Source organism: Ctenocephalides felis, unplaced genomic scaffold, assembly GCF_003426905.1.
Source record: "Ctenocephalides felis isolate EL2017-DRISC unplaced genomic scaffold, ASM342690v1 CF-g0.4_SCAFFOLD_01604, whole genome shotgun sequence".
In the NCBI taxonomy this organism is placed as follows: domain Eukaryota; kingdom Metazoa; phylum Arthropoda; class Insecta; order Siphonaptera; family Pulicidae; genus Ctenocephalides; species Ctenocephalides felis.
In genome coordinates this window covers 46,282,593-46,305,646 of record NW_020537758.1, presented here as the reverse complement: position 1 = coordinate 46,305,646, position 23,054 = coordinate 46,282,593, and the positions used below count along the sequence as shown (strand labels likewise).

The 23,054-nt window shown below is 26.9% G+C and overlaps 3 protein-coding genes across 3 annotated transcripts in view; 2 read left to right on the top strand and 1 right to left on the bottom strand.

Annotated features, from left to right (window-relative positions):
- Window positions 1-2,088, top strand: part of LOC113373847 (tyramine/octopamine receptor-like) — a 45,565-nt gene extending 43,477 nt beyond the window's left edge. Inside the window, exon 6 of the mRNA XM_026614120.1 lies at window positions 1,705-2,088. Within this exon, the coding sequence (XP_026469905.1) occupies window positions 1,705-2,088 (384 nt within the window). The remainder of the gene's footprint in view (window positions 1-1,704) is intronic.
- A 3,465-nt stretch (window positions 2,089-5,553) lies between these two features.
- LOC113373846 (sentrin-specific protease 1-like) lies at window positions 5,554-8,478 on the bottom strand. Its single transcript, XM_026614119.1, has 8 exons — window positions 8,461-8,478; window positions 7,821-7,843; window positions 7,656-7,738; window positions 7,536-7,594; window positions 6,996-7,327; window positions 6,354-6,711; window positions 5,929-6,234; window positions 5,554-5,715 (listed from the first exon to the last, which is right to left on the bottom strand). The coding sequence occupies exons 1-8, from the start codon at window positions 8,476-8,478 to the stop codon at window positions 5,554-5,556; spliced, it is 1,341 nt and encodes a 446-aa protein (XP_026469904.1).
- A 113-nt stretch (window positions 8,479-8,591) lies between these two features.
- LOC113373845 (mannose-P-dolichol utilization defect 1 protein homolog) lies at window positions 8,592-9,794 on the top strand. Its single transcript, XM_026614118.1, has 4 exons — window positions 8,592-8,755; window positions 8,875-9,060; window positions 9,131-9,348; window positions 9,540-9,794. Exons 1-4 carry the CDS (start codon window positions 8,671-8,673, stop codon window positions 9,792-9,794), a joined length of 744 nt encoding a protein of 247 aa, XP_026469903.1. The 5' UTR covers window positions 8,592-8,670.
- Window positions 9,795-23,054: the final 13,260 nt, after the last annotated feature.

The following is a 23,054-nucleotide window of genomic DNA, read 5'->3' as shown; positions in this document are numbered from 1 at the left end:
TAAGCATTGCTAAATAACATGAAATTATTATAATATATTTTATTTTATTAAAAATGTTGATATAAGTGCAATATATTCTTAAAATTATACCACATAAAATATTTTCTCTTGTTAATCAAAAACTGAATAAAAATTGAATTTTTTTACTGATCGAATCATTTTATATATTTTCAACAAATATTAGAATTATGTCTATTATAACTTATATATATATATATATATATATATATATATATATACTATTAATTTATTATTTTTTGCAGTATAAAAATGGGACAAGTGTCGACTTCGCTCCATTCGTTTCAATATCTGCTAAAATATATATGTCATTTTATAGATTTTATCTATGCAGAGTTTGATTGATAGATTTATGCGTTATACCTTAAAATATTTATTGAAACTGTATCAAACTAGTTGGCAAGTTACACGAACTTCCCGATATGTGTAAATAATCTACTTAATCAATAAAAAATAAATTAATTTATGAGTGATTAAAAGTATTCCGAGTCGATTTATTACACATAATTGAAAACGAACGGACAAGTTAACTGAGAGTATTTTCTAAAAATAAATTTTTATGGTTTAGTATGTTCATTACCAAGTACTCTATCGTTATACCAAGTAAATCGTCTTATTCTTAATTTCAACAAACGTCAAAAAAACTACCTATTTTCTCCAACTATTTGTCATAAAACGTAATATTTCAGTAAGTTCTATAAGACCATGATATAAAAAAAGTTCCATGAAAATCGGCTTAAACTTTTTTTTCAACAGTTAATTATAAGAAAACGGCTCGGTAAATTTTCATCTAAAACTAAGCAGTATCATTCCCAACTAATATTTTTCAAACAATTTTTGATTTCTTAAAATCTATCCATTAAATGTGGGTGAAAAGCTTAACTTTTTTTTTCAAATTACAAAGAAACGGCTCAGCAGATAGTCGCACAAAACTGACAAATGATAGTCCTCATTGAAATGCATTAAATGGCTTTTAAATTTCTGAAATGGGTTCAGGCGTTTTTGATAAAACGTCGATCATAGGTCTAATTTTGACAAATGCCAAAAAACGATACTAATTTTTGCAAACTTAGACTAATTTTTAAAGTTAAACGAGTTGTCGTAGAGCCGTAATAATTTAGTATATTCTATAATACTATGGTATCTACCGTCAAAAAAAATCATAAAAATCGTCGAAAAAAAAATTGTTAACACTTTATTACAAGAAAACGGCTCGGGCGATCTTTACCAAAAACTAATCAGGTCGATTCCCAATCAATATCTTTCGGACGGTTTTTGAATTTTTAAAATCGCTTCAGAATTGCGGGTTAAAGCCTGGACATTTTAAACGTTTTCACTTTTCTGCGATTTACAAAGAAACGGTTCGGCCAATCGTACCGGAAAACTGACAAACGATAGTCCCCATCGAGCCACATCGAATGGCTAAATTTTTGAAATTGGTCCAGCCGTTTTTGAAAAATCGTCGATACGGCAAAAAATCTGTTTACACACACACACATACTTTTTCCAAATTTGGTCTCATTCGATTCAGAATGGCTTAAAACGTCGAAAAAACATAAAATCAGCGAATCGGATTTTTTTATAAAAACAAACTTCTCCTTCGGGAAGTTAATACCAATGTGTGTGTGCAAATAAAATTCATATGTGAGTCTAAAGTTTTCAAACTGTTCTAAACTTTATCCTCAGCTGTCTTCGCCTTCGTACCGCGATTCCCGCATGGAGTACGCAACAACGTTCGCCCTGGGATCAACGGGTTCCCCACGGTCGCCGTTCAACCGAGCGCGGCCCCTGCGCCAGAGGATCTCCAGCCTGCGCCGGGAAACCAAGACAGCTCAAACACTTTCCATAGTTGTCGGCGGTTTCGTGGCTTGCTGGCTACCTTTCTTTATATACTATATACTTACACCATTCCTGGTGCAAACTGACGTCAGCGACCAGCTCATGTCCATACTGACCTGGTTAGGCTGGATAAATTCAGCGATAAATCCGTTTATTTATGCGTTTTATAATGTGGATTTTAGAACGTCATTCTGGAGGTTGACTATTGGTAACTTTTATAAAAGAAGGTAGTGAAAATGTTGCACAGTTATTGAATATATGTTCTCGTAATTGAGATATGGGATGAAGGGGGATCAGACGCTTAGACTGAATTTAGAAATTTAATTGATAGCACTATAGCGTACGACTAGAGAATCATTAGAAAAAAATGAGTTATTTGGAACTCGGAAACTACATTATTTTTAATTTGACTTAATTCGAATGGATTAAGTATCGTATACATCTTAATCATATATAGCTCATGAAATTAATCACGTTTTGCAAAAGATTTTATACTATATTTTATGTGTGGGATGTATTTTGTCAAACAATTAATTTGTAACAAAAATTGCTATAAACTACCACATATATATAAATAATAATTGTTAAAACAAACACAACAAAGCTATAGGATTATCAATTAGTATAATATAAATTATAATTAATTATTCTTTGGCCAGAAACAATATATATATATATATTAGGGTTGTCCTTAAAATGGTCATTTTCGAATTTCCTTGCTTCCAGGGGCTCAAATGGTTCCAAATAGATAAAAAACAATTCTCTGAAAATTTTATTAGCTCTCAATATTAACGTTTAGATAGAGCGCAATTCAATCAAAGTTTTGTATGGAAATAGCATGAAAAAATTTTCAAAAATTTTAAAAATGTTTTTTAAATGTAATTTAGCGAACAAATGAATGAATAAAACTCATTCATTTGTCGCTAAGTTATACTTAAAACATTTTTTTTTAATTTTCAAAAATTTTTCCATGCTCTTTCCATACAAACTTTGATTGAATTGCACTCTATCTAAACGTTAATATTAAGAGCTAAAACTTTCAGAGAATTGTTTTTTATCAATTTGGAACCATTTGATCCCCTGGGAGCAAGGAAATTCGAAAATGACTATTTTAAGGACCACCCTAATATATATATATATATATATATATATATATATATATATATATATATATATATATATATATATATATATATTAACTCTGTTTTATTCAGCAATCAGAAATACATAAGAATTCCTATAAGCTAAATTGACAATATTTGAGAGCGATGTCCAAGAAGAACTCCAATGAGATCTTCTTAGTTTAATCATTAAAAATATAATGATATATTGAAGCTGATCTAAGACTAAATCTAAAGGCAATTGACGTTTCAATCTTCCTACGCCAAATGATTGGATAATGTCGCCTATTGATGGGTTGGAATGTGATTCCAGTTTACGTTTATATTTTTCTTTAAATTCTTTGAACGTTAATGCACCGTTTTCATGTTGAGATCGCTGTGAATGGTTTCATTTGTAACGTACCACGGAGAATTAAGTATTATACGTAAAATTTTTGACTGAGTTCTCTGCATTATAGCTATATTTGATTTATCAACATCCCCAGAACTCAATTCCATAGGTCCAGATTGGTTTAATAATTGCTTTATATAGCAGCAACTTATTTTCAACAGAGAGCTTAGACTTTTTACACAGTAGGCAATCAAATTCTTTCATTTTGATCATTATTTTCTGCTTTTTTGTTTTTATGTGACTTTTACAAGTAAGTCTGCTGTCTAAATGGAGACCAAGATATTTTACTATGTTCTGTTTCGGAATCTGGATTTTTTTGCAATAGAAATAGTTATAAATAAAACTTTGAAACTAATTCATATATATACACTATAGTAATTCACGGATTTCTAAACTGAAATTATTATATATATTAATATTAATTAATGGTTTATTTTCAAAGTTACTATCGATTACATATCACAATTTTGTGAACTACTACGGTGCATAAATTATGCATAAATGGATTATTTCCAAATTCAATATTATAATTCATATAATTTCAGTTTAAAAATCTGTGAACTACTATACATGATTAGTTTTAAAGTTTCATTTATAATTAATAGAAGTATATACTTTTATTAGAAAAAATCAGTTGATATTGTTTCTGGTCAACGAATAATTAATTATAATTATAATATTATAATCGAATTAATAAAATAAAAGACACGGTAAATTAACTGCAGAAATATAATTTCTTTATGAAAATTTTTACATGTCAAACAAAATTTCATAAATGTATAAATAATTTTACCAAATAGTAAGTTTTGTCTTAGCGTCCTATTTGAACTTGAAAAGGCGCAATTTTTAATGTATTATTAATTTGTTTTATAATAAAAAATGTAAATCTAAATTATTACCCACAACAATTTGAAAATACCTTGTTAGATCATATTCGCTTTGACATCATTTATGAATTCATAAATAAAATATCTTAAGATATCATATATTCTAATATTGTCTAGGTCATTTATCATTGCTAGAATTTTGTTTTTGTCGGTCACCGGATTATAAAAGTAAGTTATTATTTATAAATAGATGTAGTTACTTGTAAATATTTGTGTGATTAATATATTAAAAGAACATATTAAAACTCGCTTAATAACATTACAAGAATATCGAATAAGCTGGAAACGAATTCAATATAGTCGAGTCCAGTTAGATTCGTATTAGATTCGTGGATCTGTAAATGTAAATGAGTGCCATAGAACATTATGTTTTGTGCTATTTGTGATTTAAGTTACAGTTAAAATAAATTTAATTTCATACGGGTAGCCTATATATAAGGCCAATGAGGCTTTGAGTCGTCATTTTAATATAAATAAAGATTTTTTTTACTAATCTTTTTTATATTGTGTTTATTGATAAGATACAGAAGTAATAAGATTTTTTTTATAATTGCAAAATTTATAAAGTGTGCATACAGGTTGTTTTTTAAAGTCGTGTAAATAAATACTTGCCATCTGGTAAGAAAATTTTACTTCACTTATTATAGCTCGAAGAGACAACTATTAAGAGTTTTAGCTTGCAAAGTTAATAAGCAGAGTTCAAAATAATAGTGATATTTCTTATTAAAACAAAAACTACAAGTATATTAGGTGATGAATGGTTTATATTATCGTAACAATTTTTATATAAAAATATTTTGAGCCTTTGCATGAAATATTTAGAAGTTGAATTATTAATTTTAAGATAAATTATGAACAATATTATGTTGCTTGCAAATCTAGTCAAATTAATATATCAAATAATTAAGCTTTTAATAATTACATAGGTTAGTAGAAATTAAATTGTATATATTTGTGAGTTAAAATTAATTTAAGAATTCGTTAATGCTTTATTTTAATTGAAAATTTAAAACAAAAACAATTAATCATAACTAGTGCTATTTTAACATTTTGTACCAAAAATTTATGATAAATTGCTTATATTTATAAAAAAAATGTTAATTACTAAATTTAAACATACAAATGGTATTAATAAACTCATTTTATTGCCAATGTAACAAACAGAACATCAAACCTAATGGTTTTAAAAATAATATAATAATAATACTTCTATGGATAAGATTATTAACAGAATAAATTCTAAAGATTATTACGATAAGATTAATATCACAAATATGCTTAAAATGAAGGACTCCGGTTAAGTTAGCAAGCTTCCTTGTACAATTTCAAAACACATTTTTTTTCTAAAATATGGCATATCTTGTTGAGTAAAAGACAAACTTGCATTGCGAGTTAAATACTCTGCGTTAGTACATGTAAACACACCACAGTCTGTTCCATTTAATTGTTGAGGAATTCCCTAAAAAAAAGATAATTCCAAAATAAAATTCAATACAAAATATATTGTTATTTTTGTGAGTGATATGAAATCACTCACGCTATAATTAACTAATCTAGTAATTAGGTTCATTAAATTAAAATAAATAAAAAAAATAAATGCAAAAATATTTCGGTATAGATTTTTAAAAAACCTTCATATTGATGTGATAAGAATGATTTATTCTGAAGTTACCTTCATACAACTAAGTTTCCATTTATTAACATCAAGAATTTGATGTTTCTTATCCCATAGTTCGTCTGATAAATATTGCAGTAACTTTTTACTGGAGTCAATATCATTATGGCCCAAACTGTCATAAAATTCTATAACTTTTTTTTTCATGTTAATCAGGAATAGACACCAGTGAACGTCATTCTGATTAAATGGTATAGGGATCAAATCATAGCTGAAGAGGTCAACTTTTCGAGTCCACCTTCTAAGTGACTCGAATTCCCCTCTACAAAGTTTGGTAAAAAAAAATGTGCTCATGACATAAACCTGTGAATAAATCATTAGTATTTATTATGATTTACATCTCATAAATATATATATATATATATATATATATAATATATATATATATATATATATATATATATATGATATCAAATGTTCACCTTTGGGAGAAGATCATTTCTTTGGCTTCTTTCCATAATCAAATTTAGATAAAAATTTATGACTTGATCATTAAGCCATTCTGAATGCTGCAAACATTTAATATCTTCTCTTGTTATAGTTATGCTAAATTTTGTAATTAATTTTTCTCTAGAAGGTCCGTTATAAAATGCATTTCGAACTACATCTTCCTGTTCTTTATCTAATTGTTTTGCAAGAATCACATCTTCATCTTCAGAATCAGTTTCAAGATTTATTACATTCGATATTTGCAAATCTTTAAAAGATTTTCCATCTAAGATAGATTTCCGATTATGATTTTTCTTTATTGCTTCTTGAGGAGATACCTCTATTACTTCCCTAAGAAATATTTTTTTATTACTAAAGATCAAAAATGCTTATTTTATTTCAGAGAAAGACCACAGTCCTTAGTCAACTAAAATTAAATTTAATTAACCTGTCTCTAATTGCTATAATAGATTTACAGCATAAGCCATCAAGAAAAAAAATAACAAAACAACAAAAAAAGTAATGTGGATGTTGATAAAAATATGAATTCAAAATATTAATTTGTTTCCATCAAAAATGTTGTATTCATTTTGGTCCACTACAGTGGAATTTTTCAAGTATTTTTTCTAACTTACGAATCAGAACTATCATCTACAACTTCTGCTTTCTCGACCAATTCTGAAGAATTTACTACAATGACATCATCATCGGATTTCACTACCACAACATCATCATCTGAATCATCGGATTCTATGCAAATTATACCATCATTTAACTTTGGTTTGGTTTTAGTTGATTTAGTTCTGGAGTTTATCAAAGGTGAAGGAATTTGGGAAGAGTTTACTAAGCTTTTGTAAAGACCCAGTTCTTCAGCATATTTGTTATAGATATTAAGTGATGATGATGATCTGGATGCTTGTAGACTTTTGAGGTAATTTTGTTTCAAAATGTGAGCATTTACCCAACACTAAAAAATATGAAGAATATATTCAATTAATGGCCTTATAAAGTTACACTTATAAAGTTAATTATATGTTAGTATGGAAGATAATTGTTGAGAGTTTACATTCATTTTCACAACACTGTGCAAGACATTATTAAATAATATATGAAACTTGGAACATAATTTTTTTAACTTGTAAAATAATTTTAATATTCGTAAAAATTGTGATTACTTTAGGATCCTTATGTACACGAATTGGAGCAGGCTCCGCAGGTGTGGTAGCAACAAACCCTATACAAAAAATATCAATTATTTTTACAAATCACATTGATCACATTTCCATTTAAAATACCTCCTGGGTTCATCGTCAAACGTAAACGCTTAGCTGCTGGAGGAGAATTGGAGCTATCAGACTCGTCACAATAAAGGCACGTACTTGAAAAATAAATATTTTAGTATCACTAAATTATCTAGATGCATATTATGTATTTAACAGTAATTTAAATGAATTACATACGAAGATTTATTATCTGCAATATCCTGTTTAAAACCAAAAAAAGATTTAACAAAACTAAGGAAATTTTGCATTGTTGAAATTGGCAATGTTTATATAAAAACATATTTGCCATACCCAATATAAATTTTAAAAAACTTGTTAAATGTTTTACTTACTCTAGCAACAAAAAATTTTCTATAGTTTCACAAATTTTATTTCAATATGACAGTTAAACATTTTTGACACTTTTGACATTTGTATGTTTGACGAAAAGATGAGAAATATCCATAGACATGACATAGACCTTAAGCTGAGTCTACACTAAAATATTTTGGCGGCGGTTTTAGAAACAAAAATTTGCATAGATATACTTGCAAATAATATTATCTTTGATCTAAAATAGTTATTAAATAGTCATTATTGACCAATTTTGCTATTTCTTGGAAAGGTAAAAGCATGAAAACCTATTAAGTAATAAATAAAGCTTTTATAGAACAAAAAATCCAGCAAGTCGTTGCCATTTGTTAATATATTATATTTGCAATGTACTTATGTAAAATTTTCTATAAATGAATTAAATATATTGTCTATTCTGTTTTAAATAAAAATACTTCTTTATACTTACATTCATTATAATCCATAAATTAGCTAAGAAACAAACCTCTCCTACTTTGGTCATGCTTTAGTAGCATATCTTTATTTTAGATTCGAAATACGTCTATGGAAATATCAATAGTATGTCATTGCTGTGTCAACTTACTCTTTGAACTATATTTTAAACGTGTAACTAATTAGATGATTATCATTTAATATTAAAATATATCTTTATGATTTTTAACTATTTCGTGATTTGTAAATTATTATAAATAAAATGGAGCACTTGAAGAGTGCTGCTTTGCTACTTTTATCTGAAAAATGTTATCATAATTATTTTGAAGATTTTAACTTTTTAGATGGTAAATTTAAGTTAATTTTTATATACTATATTATTCGTATTAAATAAAATCAATGCCGTCAAATTTATAATATGTTTATTTCGTTTAATGAATTGTGATTCATGCTTACTTATTTGCAGTTCCATGTTTTAAAGCTACACTTTCCAAAGGCTTAGGACTGGGTATTATAGCTGGCTCTATTTTGGTAAAAGTACCACAAATACTTAAAATATTCTCTAATAAAAGTGGCCAAGGAATCAATATACTTAGTGTTTTATTAGATTTATTTGTAATCACTTCTACTGTAGCATATGGCTTTGTAAAAGGTTATAATGTTATTAATCATTTGATAAACATTTAACAATATTGATTCTCATGTATATGTTTGTTTTTTAGGTTTTCCATTTTCTTCTTGGGGCGAAGGCTCCTTCTTGGCAATACAGACTGGTGCCATAGCATTTCTTGTGTTATTGTATAGTGGATCAAAAGCAAAAGCTTACGCATTTTTGCTGCTTTATTGTGTAGCATGTTACACATTAATGAGTGGTTTAACACCAGTGGATATTCTATGGTCTATGCAAGCATTTAATGTTCCAATTCTACTGGTTGGAAAGGTAAATTGACAAACTTTTCAAATATTGTTAAAAAATAAGATACAGATTAATGTTGTCTGTACTAAACATATACTCATTTTCTGTACAGTCTGCATACTTTAGCATATCCTGCATATATAATTGAACGGTCTATTCTATTTTTTGTGCGTAATAATATATATACCTCAAAATAATATGTTCTATTCATATAGTTGACTCAAGCTTACACAAACTATTCCAATGGAAGCACTGGACAATTATCAGCAATAACTTGCTTTATGCTGTTTATGGGATCAGTAGCCAGAATATTTACATCGATTCAAGAAACTGGTGACAATATGATGATTTTAACATATTGTGTATCATCTTTTGCGAATTCCATTATTGTTGCACAATTACTGTGGTACTGGAACGCAAAACAGCCAACAAAAAGCCAAAAAGCAAAACTGAAGAAAAAGAAGCACTAGTACCGCAAAAGTGGTATACATTAAATTTTTTTTTACATAGCAAGTACAAATGTTTATGTGGTACTAAGACTGTTGCAAGTCTGTTGTAAGCATTTATAAAGCAATGAGAACAAATATTTTGTAAAGACTGTTTGTTTCATGTGATAATAAAAAATATAAAAGACAAGAAATCCAGTGTTTGTTATATTGTTTGATTGTTGAATATATTATGGCTTTAAATAAACATACAAAATTTCAAATCCTGCGTAAGAAAATAAGGACTTTGCAAAATGAAATAAAATACCGTTTATTAAACTTACTTCAGTTGCAACTTTTGCAGTGTGGAAATAAACTACTGTATTTAGCTAATTAGTGTGAATTTTCATGAAAATTAATTTTAATGCGAAATGAAGTAGTTTGAATAATTTTGAGATAAGCATAATGCATGCATAATGTTCCTTGATTATTTATTTAATTTTCAAATATTATAAATGTGTCTATATATAATAATCTATAAACCCAATGTAATGTTTAACTTTATTCTTTACAAATTTGCATAATGAATCTGTTTTTAATAATTATTCAAGAAAACGAGGTGGGCATATATCTAAATTAATTTCAAATTTCGAATTAACCGCTCTCTACTTAAAGCATTCGTGTGACATCCATGACATGACATCTTTGACACCATCTTACGTATTAAGAAATCTGTGTGACAGTTGTCATTTTTTAAAAACTCGTGTGCCGGTGAAAAGTGCAATTATACGTTTGATTAATTTATTAACCAAATGTTATTAATATATGGCATTAATAAATTGATAAAAAGCAGATTTGGTTGAATTAACGGAAGAATTTCATTATAGGTTTGTAAAATACTTTATCTTAGGCTAGAATAGTGCAAATATACTTTCTTATAGACAAAATAAAAGTGCAGTTAGGAAGTGTATTCAAAAGTTTTATGATATTTAATGCTACTAGTCATATAATAAGTAAGAAGTATTACACTATACATATTTATGGAAAATTTGATTATGTTAAATAATCAAATATAATTAAATTTGAAAAATACTTTTTCAAATACCCTAGCAAATTATTTTTTACTTTGCATGAGCAAGTTTTCATTAAATAATTTAATAAACATGAATATTTACATATATTTTTTATTGTTATATTTATACTATTGTGCAATTTCAATAATAAAACCATTTTTGTTTTAGAATGTTACTCGGTACACAATTATATGGATTGAACACTTCATGCTCCCATTGAAGGAGGATTCCATTGAATGTAAGTCAAAATTATAATTATTTATAATAAACAAGCTGGGAAATGTTTTATTAAAGTTTTTCTGACATTATCATTGTATCTTATTTTATGCCATTACTGTTTTTATTAAGATAATAATTAAAGCGAAGGATATGAATAATTAAAATTTCATACTTGTACGTCTGTTGAAAATCAATTTTTGAAGTTTTTTTATAAGCTAATTTTAATTATGATATTTGATAACAGAAATCTTTTTAATGGTTTCAATCATTTTGATTAAACTTGATGGAATCTGAGTAATTATTTATCAATAGTATTAATTTGATATATTTTATTTTTATCAGTTTTGCTTAGAAGCTTGAACTGAAACATTTTTATTTGTGAGTTTCATTTCTATTATTGTTCGAGTCTCACAAATTTTAATAATCCATCTTCCTCTACCTTACATAATAAAATAATTTTCAACCCTAGTGTAGGTACTAAACTAGTTATATTATTTCATTATGTTTGCATCGTTAGAACCATTCACATCAGTTACCAAATAAATACTGTCTATACTGAACTTAATTATTTTTTATCAATTACTTATAAGTAATTGAAAAAGCAATTTATAATAATTATTTTAAAGAACTGATGTAGCCATTCTAATAATGAATTATAACTAGTCATTTAAAGTAATAGATTGTTCGTGGGTAGTGCAGTTAATATACTCTTTATTTAAACATTGCTCCAGGCGACTACAATTATCGAGTTGTTACAATAATTTCATTCTGATTGAATTTACTTTTGCTCATTTGTCTCATCGACTCATGGTTAACTGGAACCTTTTTGAAGACATGATTAAAGTTTCAAAGAGTAGGAGGATTTTTTCAGGTTTTTTGTCCCTTTTTGGCCTTGTTACTACATTTTTCATTTTTTTATTTGCTGTTTTTGTTGCTTTTTACTGTTAATTTTCCGATTTTTCGGATTTTTTTTCTTTTGTGTATTCTGTTCAGTTCTTGATCCTCAATGAAAAATAAAAACAATCAATGTAACGGCTTAGTTCATTTACTTGCAGAATTTAACTGGACTTACACTATCCTATCAACTCTTTTGTTTGCTGTTTGTTCTAAATAATATTTAAGATAATACAAATATTTTATTTTAAAAATTATTAAAAACTTTCCAATATTTACATAGAAGCAATTGCTATTGCAAAGCAATATTTTTAGAAAAACTAAAGTAATAATTAAATATAAACGATTTAATAAACCAGTTTGCTTAAACAAAAGCAAGGAGTGTGTATATTTTCAATTTGAATTGTTTGAAACTATTTTGATAAAAGTGATAGATAATTTTGATAAAGATTTGTGAAAAATCATAGCCCCCTCTAAGGACCCCCAAACAGTTTTTTTTATAAGGGCCGGAGCACGCTTCTGCACGAATTACAATTATCATTATGAATTTTCAATATGTTTCTAGAGATAATAATTTTGCATTAACTTGAGAATAAATTCTAAATACTTTTTAATCTACATGAAATTTTCAGCATTTTTAACTTCCTGTAGGGTAAGTTATAGTAATCGCAAAAAAAATGAAAATGAAATTTTTTGTATATAATTACGTTTCAGAGGTTTCTGAACATTTTGGCATACCTTAGAAAAAATGGATGTTTGTGTGTGTGCGGATACAAATTTTCGTCGACGATTTCGGGAACACGGTTCAATCGATTTCAATTGTTCAAAAACCATTCGATTCCTATTGATAAGGAGGCGTGCTGATTAGTTTTTGGCAAAGGCACGTCTAGTCGTTTCGAAGATATGAGTCGAAAAGTGCCAAAAACGGTAACTCCGTTTTCAAGAGAACGGAGCGTCCGATTTTAATAATTCAAAAAACATTTTACTTGTATTGACAAGATGAAGAATTGATTAAATTTTTGGGAAGGCAGGACTAGCGTTTTCGGAGATATAGTAAAAAAAAGTTAGAATAATGATCATTAGACATAGGCATATCAAATTATCAGATATTTTATGGAGATTTTAATAATACGTATAAACTTTGTTTACATTTCTAAGGGTTCCGTAACATCGTTTGTGCGTTAGACGGCGACGCGGCGCTTACGCGCTTTGATATTTTGTCTCTATGCAGCTAAATCAGTACGGTTGCTTTGAAAAAAGTCAAAATTTCCAAAATATTTCAAAATAAAGAAAACATTTTTTGTTCAAAAAGTCTTTTTTTAAATTTAAAATTTTTCAAAAATCTATTTATTTTCAAGGTTTAAAAAAATCATCTTTTTCAAAAAAAAATAATTTTTGGTGTGGAAAGTTCCAGCAATTTGCCTTAAGGCACGATGCTATGTACTACTAGTTACTTATTTGCTCAAACGTCAATGTTCATGTTCTGTATTTCGTTAAAGATCCCTAAATTGTTAAAACACACCCCTCTAAAACAGGGTAAGTCCTACTTCTGGATCAGAATTGTAGCTCCCTATAATCCCTAGTGTTATCTTGTCTGGTAATCTGATAACTAGCACCCAGAGGTATTCGCTGTTACAGGGTATTCATTCATTGTGCTGGTAAAAAATCTTACTCAAATCTGTAGATATATTTGGGAAATATTTTTTGTGTATACAAATCTATTATCAAACAGGGCTTATGTAAAATTATATTAAGCTATTTCAATTTTTTATTTACCCAAAAGAGAAGTTTATATTTTTGCTAGAAATTATTATTTATTTTCAATGTTTATTTTTTCTCTACGTTTAAACTAATTCTGAATAGTTTGACATCATAATTAGAAAAAAAAGTTCTATTTTTCCGTTTCTTTATAGTTAGCAGATAAATGTAAAAAAGTTTATCCACGTTTTAGCCCATAAGTTTCAATCGATTTTGAACATTCAAAACCTGTTCGAACGATATTGATTGATAATCGCGTAAAGATCAGACTTCGTAATTAAATGTTGAAAAAAATTTTGATGACGATTTTGATAAAACTTTATATAACAATAGATTTTGTAGTCTGGTATAACATACTAATATTATAGACATACTATAAGCGTTTGAACTATAAAATTTTATCAAAGTTTATGATTTTTCCGTGCGCTTAAGCAATTCTAATCAGAATCTGTGCCGAATCATGTACGTTCTTACCGGGTTTGTCCCGCTACCAGGTTTTTGCCGGTAGCTACTGATTACAGTTGACGTCTACACCAAAATAAAATACAGTATAGAACTCGAATATTATAATATATCTCAATTCTTATTGATTAAATTGATTAATGTTACGTATTGGGAAGTTCATGCAACTTGTCTTAAGGCAAAATGCTACTTACTACTAGTTATTACATATATGCTAATAATAAGAAACGCTATTAAAAATATTATCAATATTTTTTTGATAGTTTGTTTTCATCAAAAAATTTGATTCGCTAATTTTGTGTTTTCTCGACGTTTCAAGCCATTCTGAATCGAATGAGACCTAATTTGGAAAAAGTATGTGTGTGTGTGTGAACAGATTTTTTGCCGTAAACATTCTCAAAAACGGCTGGACCGATTTCAAAATTTTAAAAGCCATTCGATGTTGCTCGGTATGAGGACTAGCGTTTATCAATTTTGCGCGATGATCAGCCAAGCCGTTTCTTTGTAAATAGCAGAAAAGTGAAAACGTTTTTGTCCACGGTTTCGCTCTCAATTCTGAATCGGCTTTAAAAAATCGAAAACTTTTTGAAAGATATTGGTTGGGCATGATACTGATTAGTTTTAGGTAAAAATTTTAGGGCCGTTTTCTTGAAATTAACTGTTGAAAAAAAATGTATGGCGATTTTATTAACCTTTTTCTGGCAATAGATATCATGGTCTTATAATACATACTAAAATGTTACGGCCCTACAACAAATAGTTTAATGTTAAAAATTCATCAAAGTTTGAGAAAATATTATAGTCAAAATTGATGTCAAAAGTGGCTTAATATAATTCCTCAAAATTTAAAATAATAAGCTACAATTTTAGAACATACAAACATGAACGTGTGTGTGCAATATAATTAATATAATTACAGATAATTTAAGTGAGTTTGAGAAAATTCTATTAAAAATCACAATGTTTAGATTTAATTGAGAGTTATAACTTTATTTTTGAAATTAACAGTTGTAAATTTTTTCTAAGTATTTCATTTTCAATTTCTGTTGATTTCTGCTAAATGCCACTTTCAACTAGTTAGTAAAATATACATCAGCGCTTCCATCAAGCATTTATTTACTTCCTATTCTGTTCCCTTTCGGCAAAGCTTTTGTATCAGTTTTCAAACCATGGCTTCTGAATATCGTATGTCGCATTGGAATTTTTTATTTAAGAAATTATAATTTGGTAGGGTACACGCCATTTGCAAAACATGCGCCATTTTCATACTAACGAAGTTATGAAGGGTGCTCTCGACAGTATTTAAATATTCCGAGGGGTGATTTTTAGAGACTGCATGTGTACATACAAAGCATCCATTCGGAATTGAATGTAAGTACATATACAGTTTTCTACTTATAGATGATAGAGGGGGTTTAAAGGTCTGCGGGTAAAAAAGTCCACCACCAATATCTCGAAAATAAGAACAGCTAGGAATTTTTTAAAATGGGAATTTTACTGAACATTGTGCTGTAGTTATTTGTTTGATACGTGTTATGTGTTGTGATGTAGTTCATTTGGTTTAGACAGTATAATTATCTGTTTGGCTTTTGTCCAAATTGGAAATTGGTTCTACTTTATACATACTGATAATTTTAAATGTTACCTACTCAGATTGAAACAAATATAAAGTTTTGAATAATTGAAATGGTATTTTGCTAATAACTATTTAATTTTGTTCTATAAAACGTTTTTTATAGAAAAATTAAAAAAAAATAGTGGTGTATGGCATCGTGCCTTAAGGCAAAATGCTGGAACTTCCCGTACCGTAATGGAATATTCGAGGAAAATTAAAATTTTTAAAATAAATTAAATTTCTAATGATGATGTAATAAAGTAACTTACATCATCATTACAAATTGAATGTTTTTTTCAAATCGGATGTTCCGTACTCTCAAAAACTCGATTTCTATTTTCTACATTTTTTGCTTCGTATCTCCATAAGAGCTGGACTTGCTTTTGCCAGAAACTAATCAGCACATCTCCCTATCAACAGGAATCGAATATTTTTTGAACAATTCAAATCGATTTATCCGTGCGCCCGAAATGTTCAGTATGCCAAAATGTTCAGAAACCTTCAAAACGTGAATAAATGCAAAAATTTGTATTTTCGATTTTTGACCCATTACTATAACTTACCCTACGGGAAGTTATAAATATTGTTTACTTGTTTTTATTTGTATGTAAATATGATGATTTAAATTTTTTTAATGATGCTTACAAACATGTATAAATATTTTTACAAAACGTACTAATATCTTTATATAGTTGATTAATAAATTATCACAATTATTTAATTATAATGAAGCGGTTCTGATACCGAATTTACCAAAACCTAATCAGCACGACCCCAACTGATTTTTCTAACGAGTTTTTCAAAATTGGTTTAACAATTTTTTTCTCAAGAACAAAAATTAAATTTTTGTTCACAAACTTTCACAATTTTGGTATCAAACGATTCAGAATCACTAGAAATTTTAAAATAACAGAATTATCAAATTAGATTTTCTAGGGAAAATATGAATTTCGTTAGTTGATAAATGAAGAAAAAATGATATAAATATTATTTATACTAAATGGAGTAGTTTGATAAGTTTGATAACTTATGGTTTCAATTTGTTTTATGATATTATGTCACATATTATTAATTTACATATTTATGTAATTAATTAACTCCATTTGGCTGTATACAATTTATTTTAGATGGTAATATACGTACTACATAGTAATACATGTCACATATTAAAACAGTATACAAATATATTGAAGCTAATTAATTAATGTACATTTACCTGTTCATAAGCACATATGCATATTAATATTAGTTGAATATTACAAAATCCCACAACTATTAAAAAACATAAAAATCATGTATTATCTGTACAATAACTCGAATTTGTTTTTTTTATCATAGTCGGATAATTAAGATAAGATAAAAAAATCTGTTCAATTCTTTCTTTTGGTTTAGAAAAATATTTTAATCATTGAACTTTGATAAAATCTAGTGGTGCATGGTGTCGTACCTTGAGGCAAAATGCTGGAACTTCTCGTACCAAAAATTTAAATTTTTAAAAAAGATTCAATTTTCTTTTAGAACTCTGAAAAAAATCGATTTTTGCGATTTTTTAACATTTTTGAAAATAATTGTCTTTTTTGAAAAATTTGATTTTTTCTATAATTTGAAGTATTTTGGAAATTTTGAACTTTTTTTTCAAAGCAATAGCGAAGAAACGTAATATAGAAGCGCGAGGGCGCCGCGTCGCAGTATAGCGGATAAACATTCGTATGAAACCCATAAACAAGTGAAAAAAAAAGTTATTATTATTAAAATATGTGATAATTTGATGTGCATAAGTCTAATGATTATTTTTGTCCGCAAAATGACATTTTTTCACTTTTTTTTATTGGATCTCCGAAACCACTAAACCTGCCTTCACAAAAATTCATCAGTTCATCAGTTCTTCATTTCGTCAAATGCAAATAAAATGTTTTTTGAGTCATACAAATCGGACGCTCCGTTCTCTCAAAAAATCAATTATCATTTTTGGCACTTTTTGCCTCGTATCTCCGAAACGGGTCGACCTGCTCGACCTTTACCAAAAACTAATCAGCACGTCTCCTTATCAATACAAGTCGAATTTTTTATTAATTATTCAAATCGTTTGACTCGTGTTCCCGAAATCGTCGACGAAAATTTGTATTCTCACGCACACACATACATACACATAATTTTTTTCTGTTCCAAAATGTTCAGAAACCTTTGAAACGTAAAGTATATAAAAAATTTTATTTTCTATTTTTTGGCGATTGCGAGAAACTTACCCTACGGGAAGTTAATAAGAATGTGTTAATAGGCGTATACAATTACTTTTAGATGAAACAGTTAATGTTTAAGAAAAACACTTTTTGTACTCATTTTTCTAACATTTTTTTATTATCAGATATTATTGATTTTTAACTGGTCAATATATTACATAACCTTTTCAAAAAATATTTAAAATACTCCTTTTAATCCAGTTATGTGATTCAATATGAATTAAATTTTATTGCTCACATCCTGATTTCACAATACAAAATTCTCTATAATTTTTGTTTGATGATAAAGAAACCCTTTTTGTAATCGCAAACGGATGTTCTCTATTGAATTCAGAAATGATAATCCTTTGGATTGAATTCTTAGAAATAGTTTTCACTTAATTCATTCATAAATGAGATTATCGAATATTTCATGAATGTCCATTGATCGGTAAAAGGATTAAATAAATATCAATAATTTGCACGTACAGGTACCTGGCAGATGCAAAGGTATGACTGAAATAACTTGATCATTGTAATAATGTATTTTCTATTTATAATCAGTGTTATTAAAATATTTGAAATTTAAATATACTAATTACTTCCTGATGGAAGAGTTTGTGTTTTTGCCAGAAAATTTGGTTTGCTAATTATATGTTTTCTGGACGTTTCGAGTCGTTCTGAATGACTTGGATTCGAGGCCAAAATTGGAAAATGTGTGTATTTGTTTTTGTATCTTAACCATTTTTTTATTTTTTAGTAATTTAAGAGTCATTGTTGAAACTCGATAAAAACTTGCGTTAATTATTAATTTTGCGAGATCGGCCAAGCTGTTTTTTAATAATTAGCAGAAAAGTGCAAAAATTTTTGTTATATATATAAAAAATGTTCATGATTTGAATAAAACTTTGATGGTAAAGATCATTTTTAAATATTATGGTTGAAACATTGTTCAACTATAATAATTCATTAAAGTTCTGAACAATAAGTTAAAATTTCAAAATTGTATCATTTTGAAATTCTGCTTCAGAAAATTAAAATTCGCCAGAACGCATTGCTTCTTTATAAAAAATAAATTTTATAATACAAAAAGTAGTGATGCTTTATAAAAATTTATTAAAAAGGAAATTATGCCTTTGTTGGATAAAAAAATCAATGTGATTTAACCACAATTTTGTCTTGTGCATTATCAAAGTCCTAAGGTCTATTAATTTTTTACCATTATTTATTTAATTAAGATATTTGTATATATCAGACGTAAATGTTTATAGTTTTGTTTTAAATTTGATTTTCTACAGTTTATAACTTTGTTTCAAATATTTATCATTTTGTTGAAAATAAAATTGGCCTAGAACTATTTAACAATGTTTCTTCACTACGAAATGGATATAGTTTCATTACACAAATTCTTTTTCATGTTTTATTGTACATCGTAAAATTATTTCGGTACCTGACGTACTCATAGTAACTAAAATGCTTATCCGCAATATTTTTGCAAAACCATTATTGAAATAAAATGAATCCTATTATAATGCATAATATAATTTTATTGCTCTGCCGAAAATAATAAATGTAAAGATTTTATTGATGTATAATGTGGGCCGAACTTTTTCAAATGCAAGATTGGATTTATAAAATAAATCTGACTAATGATGGTTCATCAAAGTTTCTCTGCTTCTGTACGTTTTATTAAAATGAATATATTTTTAACGATGGTAAATATTAATACTTTTATGGTACTTTTATGATTAATTAATTTGTCTAATGGGCTGATTTCATAGTACTTAGTTATAATAAAATTGTTTTTGCGTTTTATGAACCTAGTTCTACTTGAAAGTTGCTATTTTCCAAATATTTTTGTACTTTGTACTTGTACTTCCAATGTAAAAGTATTTCTAGTGATTTTTTCATTTAATTTGATATATATACACTGCAAAACACAACCTCATTATGAGAAGGAGCTTTATCAAAAAGATGCACTTTTAAAGCATATTTTTATATTGAACCAATTTTTATGATGCATATACATTCTTAAACAAAGGTTCTTTAAAAAATATTTGTGAAATATATTGTTTAACTTGTCATACATAAAGGCGAACTTAAGTTCATATAATAATTTAATAAGTAATTGATTTATGTTGACAAAATTTCGGCCCTGGATGAAGTTCTATAATTCTTTTCGATAAAGATATAATTTTTCTCGTATTTGCGCAGACACACTTAAGTTGTAAAACCAAGTTTTTGGCAACAACTCTACATTTTACTACATCCTGCAAAATGTTTTATTTGTATTGTTTGCGAAATAAGATTTTATTATATGGTGTTCAGGTGTTTGCAGTAAAAATAAGTTCGATAATCCTGAAAAAACAAAATTTTGTATCTCACAGAAATACTGTATTATATCTATAAACAAATTTGACATTTGAGATAATTTAAGTCAAATTTAAGTGTATTATGTGCATGTCGGGGTTTTAATATATTTATTTTTACACTTAAAACCTAAGCATAACCGGATAATAAATGCATGTATTTAATGGATCTATTTATTAATTCCGGTTTTATTTATTAAAAATATAAAAAAAATAAGACTCTTTATTTATATATTGATTGAGTTTGTGACGATTTCACATAATTAAACATACTTATATTTTCAAAGAATTTGCTTGAACAAAATATAACATTTTTATAATTTTTGCAGACATAACATATCTAAAAGTTATTTTCCAGTAAGAGTAGATTTGTGGATTTTAAACAATTATTTACTCAATAGGTTAATATGTTTATAAAATACTATAGTTGCATTATATCTTATAACAAAACCAGTTCTTAATCTTCTTATATTTAACTAGAAAGTAGCCAGTTCTTAATTTTTTTATTTTTATAGAAGGCTTTCAGGACCTTACAATTAAACTTTGTAAGTTGATTTCTGTTGTAATTTAATTTATGGAATTTCAATATAAACAAATTCATATTTCAGAAAATTAAAGATGTGATTAAAACTATAAAAACTAATGAAGCTTTTAATAAAACTCAAAAATTATATTATGTGCCGCATTTAATAAACAACAGATTTTTTTAAAATAAATTTCGACTAATCGACTTTGATGAACCAAAATACGTTTCGAACTTCTGGAAAGAAACTTATTATAAATAATTAAAAAAATTGTAAAATACTATAGTTATAATTGTATATTGTGAGTGTAAAGTCACATAATATAAAGTAACTTATTTATAATCATATAACAAATATGTTAATTAGCAGCATTTTTATAGTTTTAAATACTGATTAACTAGTACGTTGACCAGATTAAATAATAACTATTTTATCTTTCTGGCTAAAACCTAATTAGTTATACCTTTAAAATGGATGTATCTTGCAAACATTTTTTTTTTTCAAGATTAAATCACAATCTGTTTTTTTTGATAATACGAAATATTTAGCAATTATTATGACTAAAATAAAGTATTTTAGAACAAAAATGAAGAGGACCTAGTGCTAAGGTTTATTTTGTCGATTGAAGAGTAGAAAACACAATGATGCTAATATTTATAGTATTGCTAAAGTACTTTGTTTTATTTTGTAATTTTTACACCTGTCCAAAAAATATTTTATAAATACAAAATTTTCTGACTAATTTTCTGATTATCATAAAAATTGACGCATGTTAAATTAACATGATTTTTAAAATTTTCCCTGGCTTTTTATTGTGTTCATGTTAGCCTCTTTATAAATTAACCAATTCTGTACATACTCTGTATAAATTAACCAATTCTGTACATTTAATAAATGTACAGAATTGGTTAATTTATACAGAGTATGTACAGAATTGGTTAATATAATGTATAAATGTCATTTATACTTGTTTATCTAAGCTCTGAGGCATTCTTTTAGTCATTTATTTTGGCATCTTGGAATTTTTATCACGTTTTATTTGGCTGATCCTCATAGTTTCTTACTGTATATCCAATAGCTCTAATAATAGCTTTGTACAAGTAAAAACAAAACTTATTTATGTGAAATATAAAGCGAATATGATTGAAGAAATCATGAATGGACAAAATTTATTTATTATCAAATAATATGACAAATTTCTAATACCACCCTATTTGTTTGGATATATCTATTTATTTAAAACTTCAATCTTTCCAAGATAATAACTTTGTTCAAGTAAAAATAAAACATATTTATATGAAATATAAAGCGAATACGGTTGACGACAACATTATGAACAAAGATTATTTATTATCAAATAATTGACAAATTTCAAATACCACCCTATTTGTTTGGTTATATCTATCTATTTAAAACTTCAATCTTTCCAAGATAATAGCTTTGTTCAAGTAAAAACAAAACTTATTTATGAACTATATGATTGACAACAACATTATGAACAAAATTTGTTTATTATCAAATAATATGACAAATTTCCAATACCACCCTATTTGTTTGGATATATCTGTTTATTTAAAACTCAACTTTCCAAGATAGTAGCTTTGTTCAAGTAAAAACAAAACTTATTTATGTGAAATATAAAGCGAATATGGTTGACAGCAACATTATGAACAAAATTTGTTTATTATCAAATAATATGACAAATTTCCAATACCACCCTATTTGTTTGGATATATCTATTTATTTAAAACTTCAATCTTACCAAGAAAATAGCTTTGTACAAGTAAAAACTAAACTTATTTATGTGAAATATAAAGCGAATGTGGTTAACAATATTATAAATAAAATTTGTTTATTATCAAATAATATGACAAATTTCCAACACTACCCTATTTGTTGGGATATGCTATTTATTTTAAACTTCAATCTTACCAAGATAATAGCTTTGTTCAAGTAAAAACAAAACTTATTTATATGAAATATAAAGCAAATATGGTTGACAAAATCATGAATTGACAAAATTTATTTATTATCAAATAATATGACAAATTTCCAACACCACCCTATTTGTTTGGTTATATCTATCTATTTAAAACTTCAAGCTCTACGAGATAATAGGATATTCAATACGTCACCTTTCAGTAAAAATACGTATCATTGTATAAAATTCAG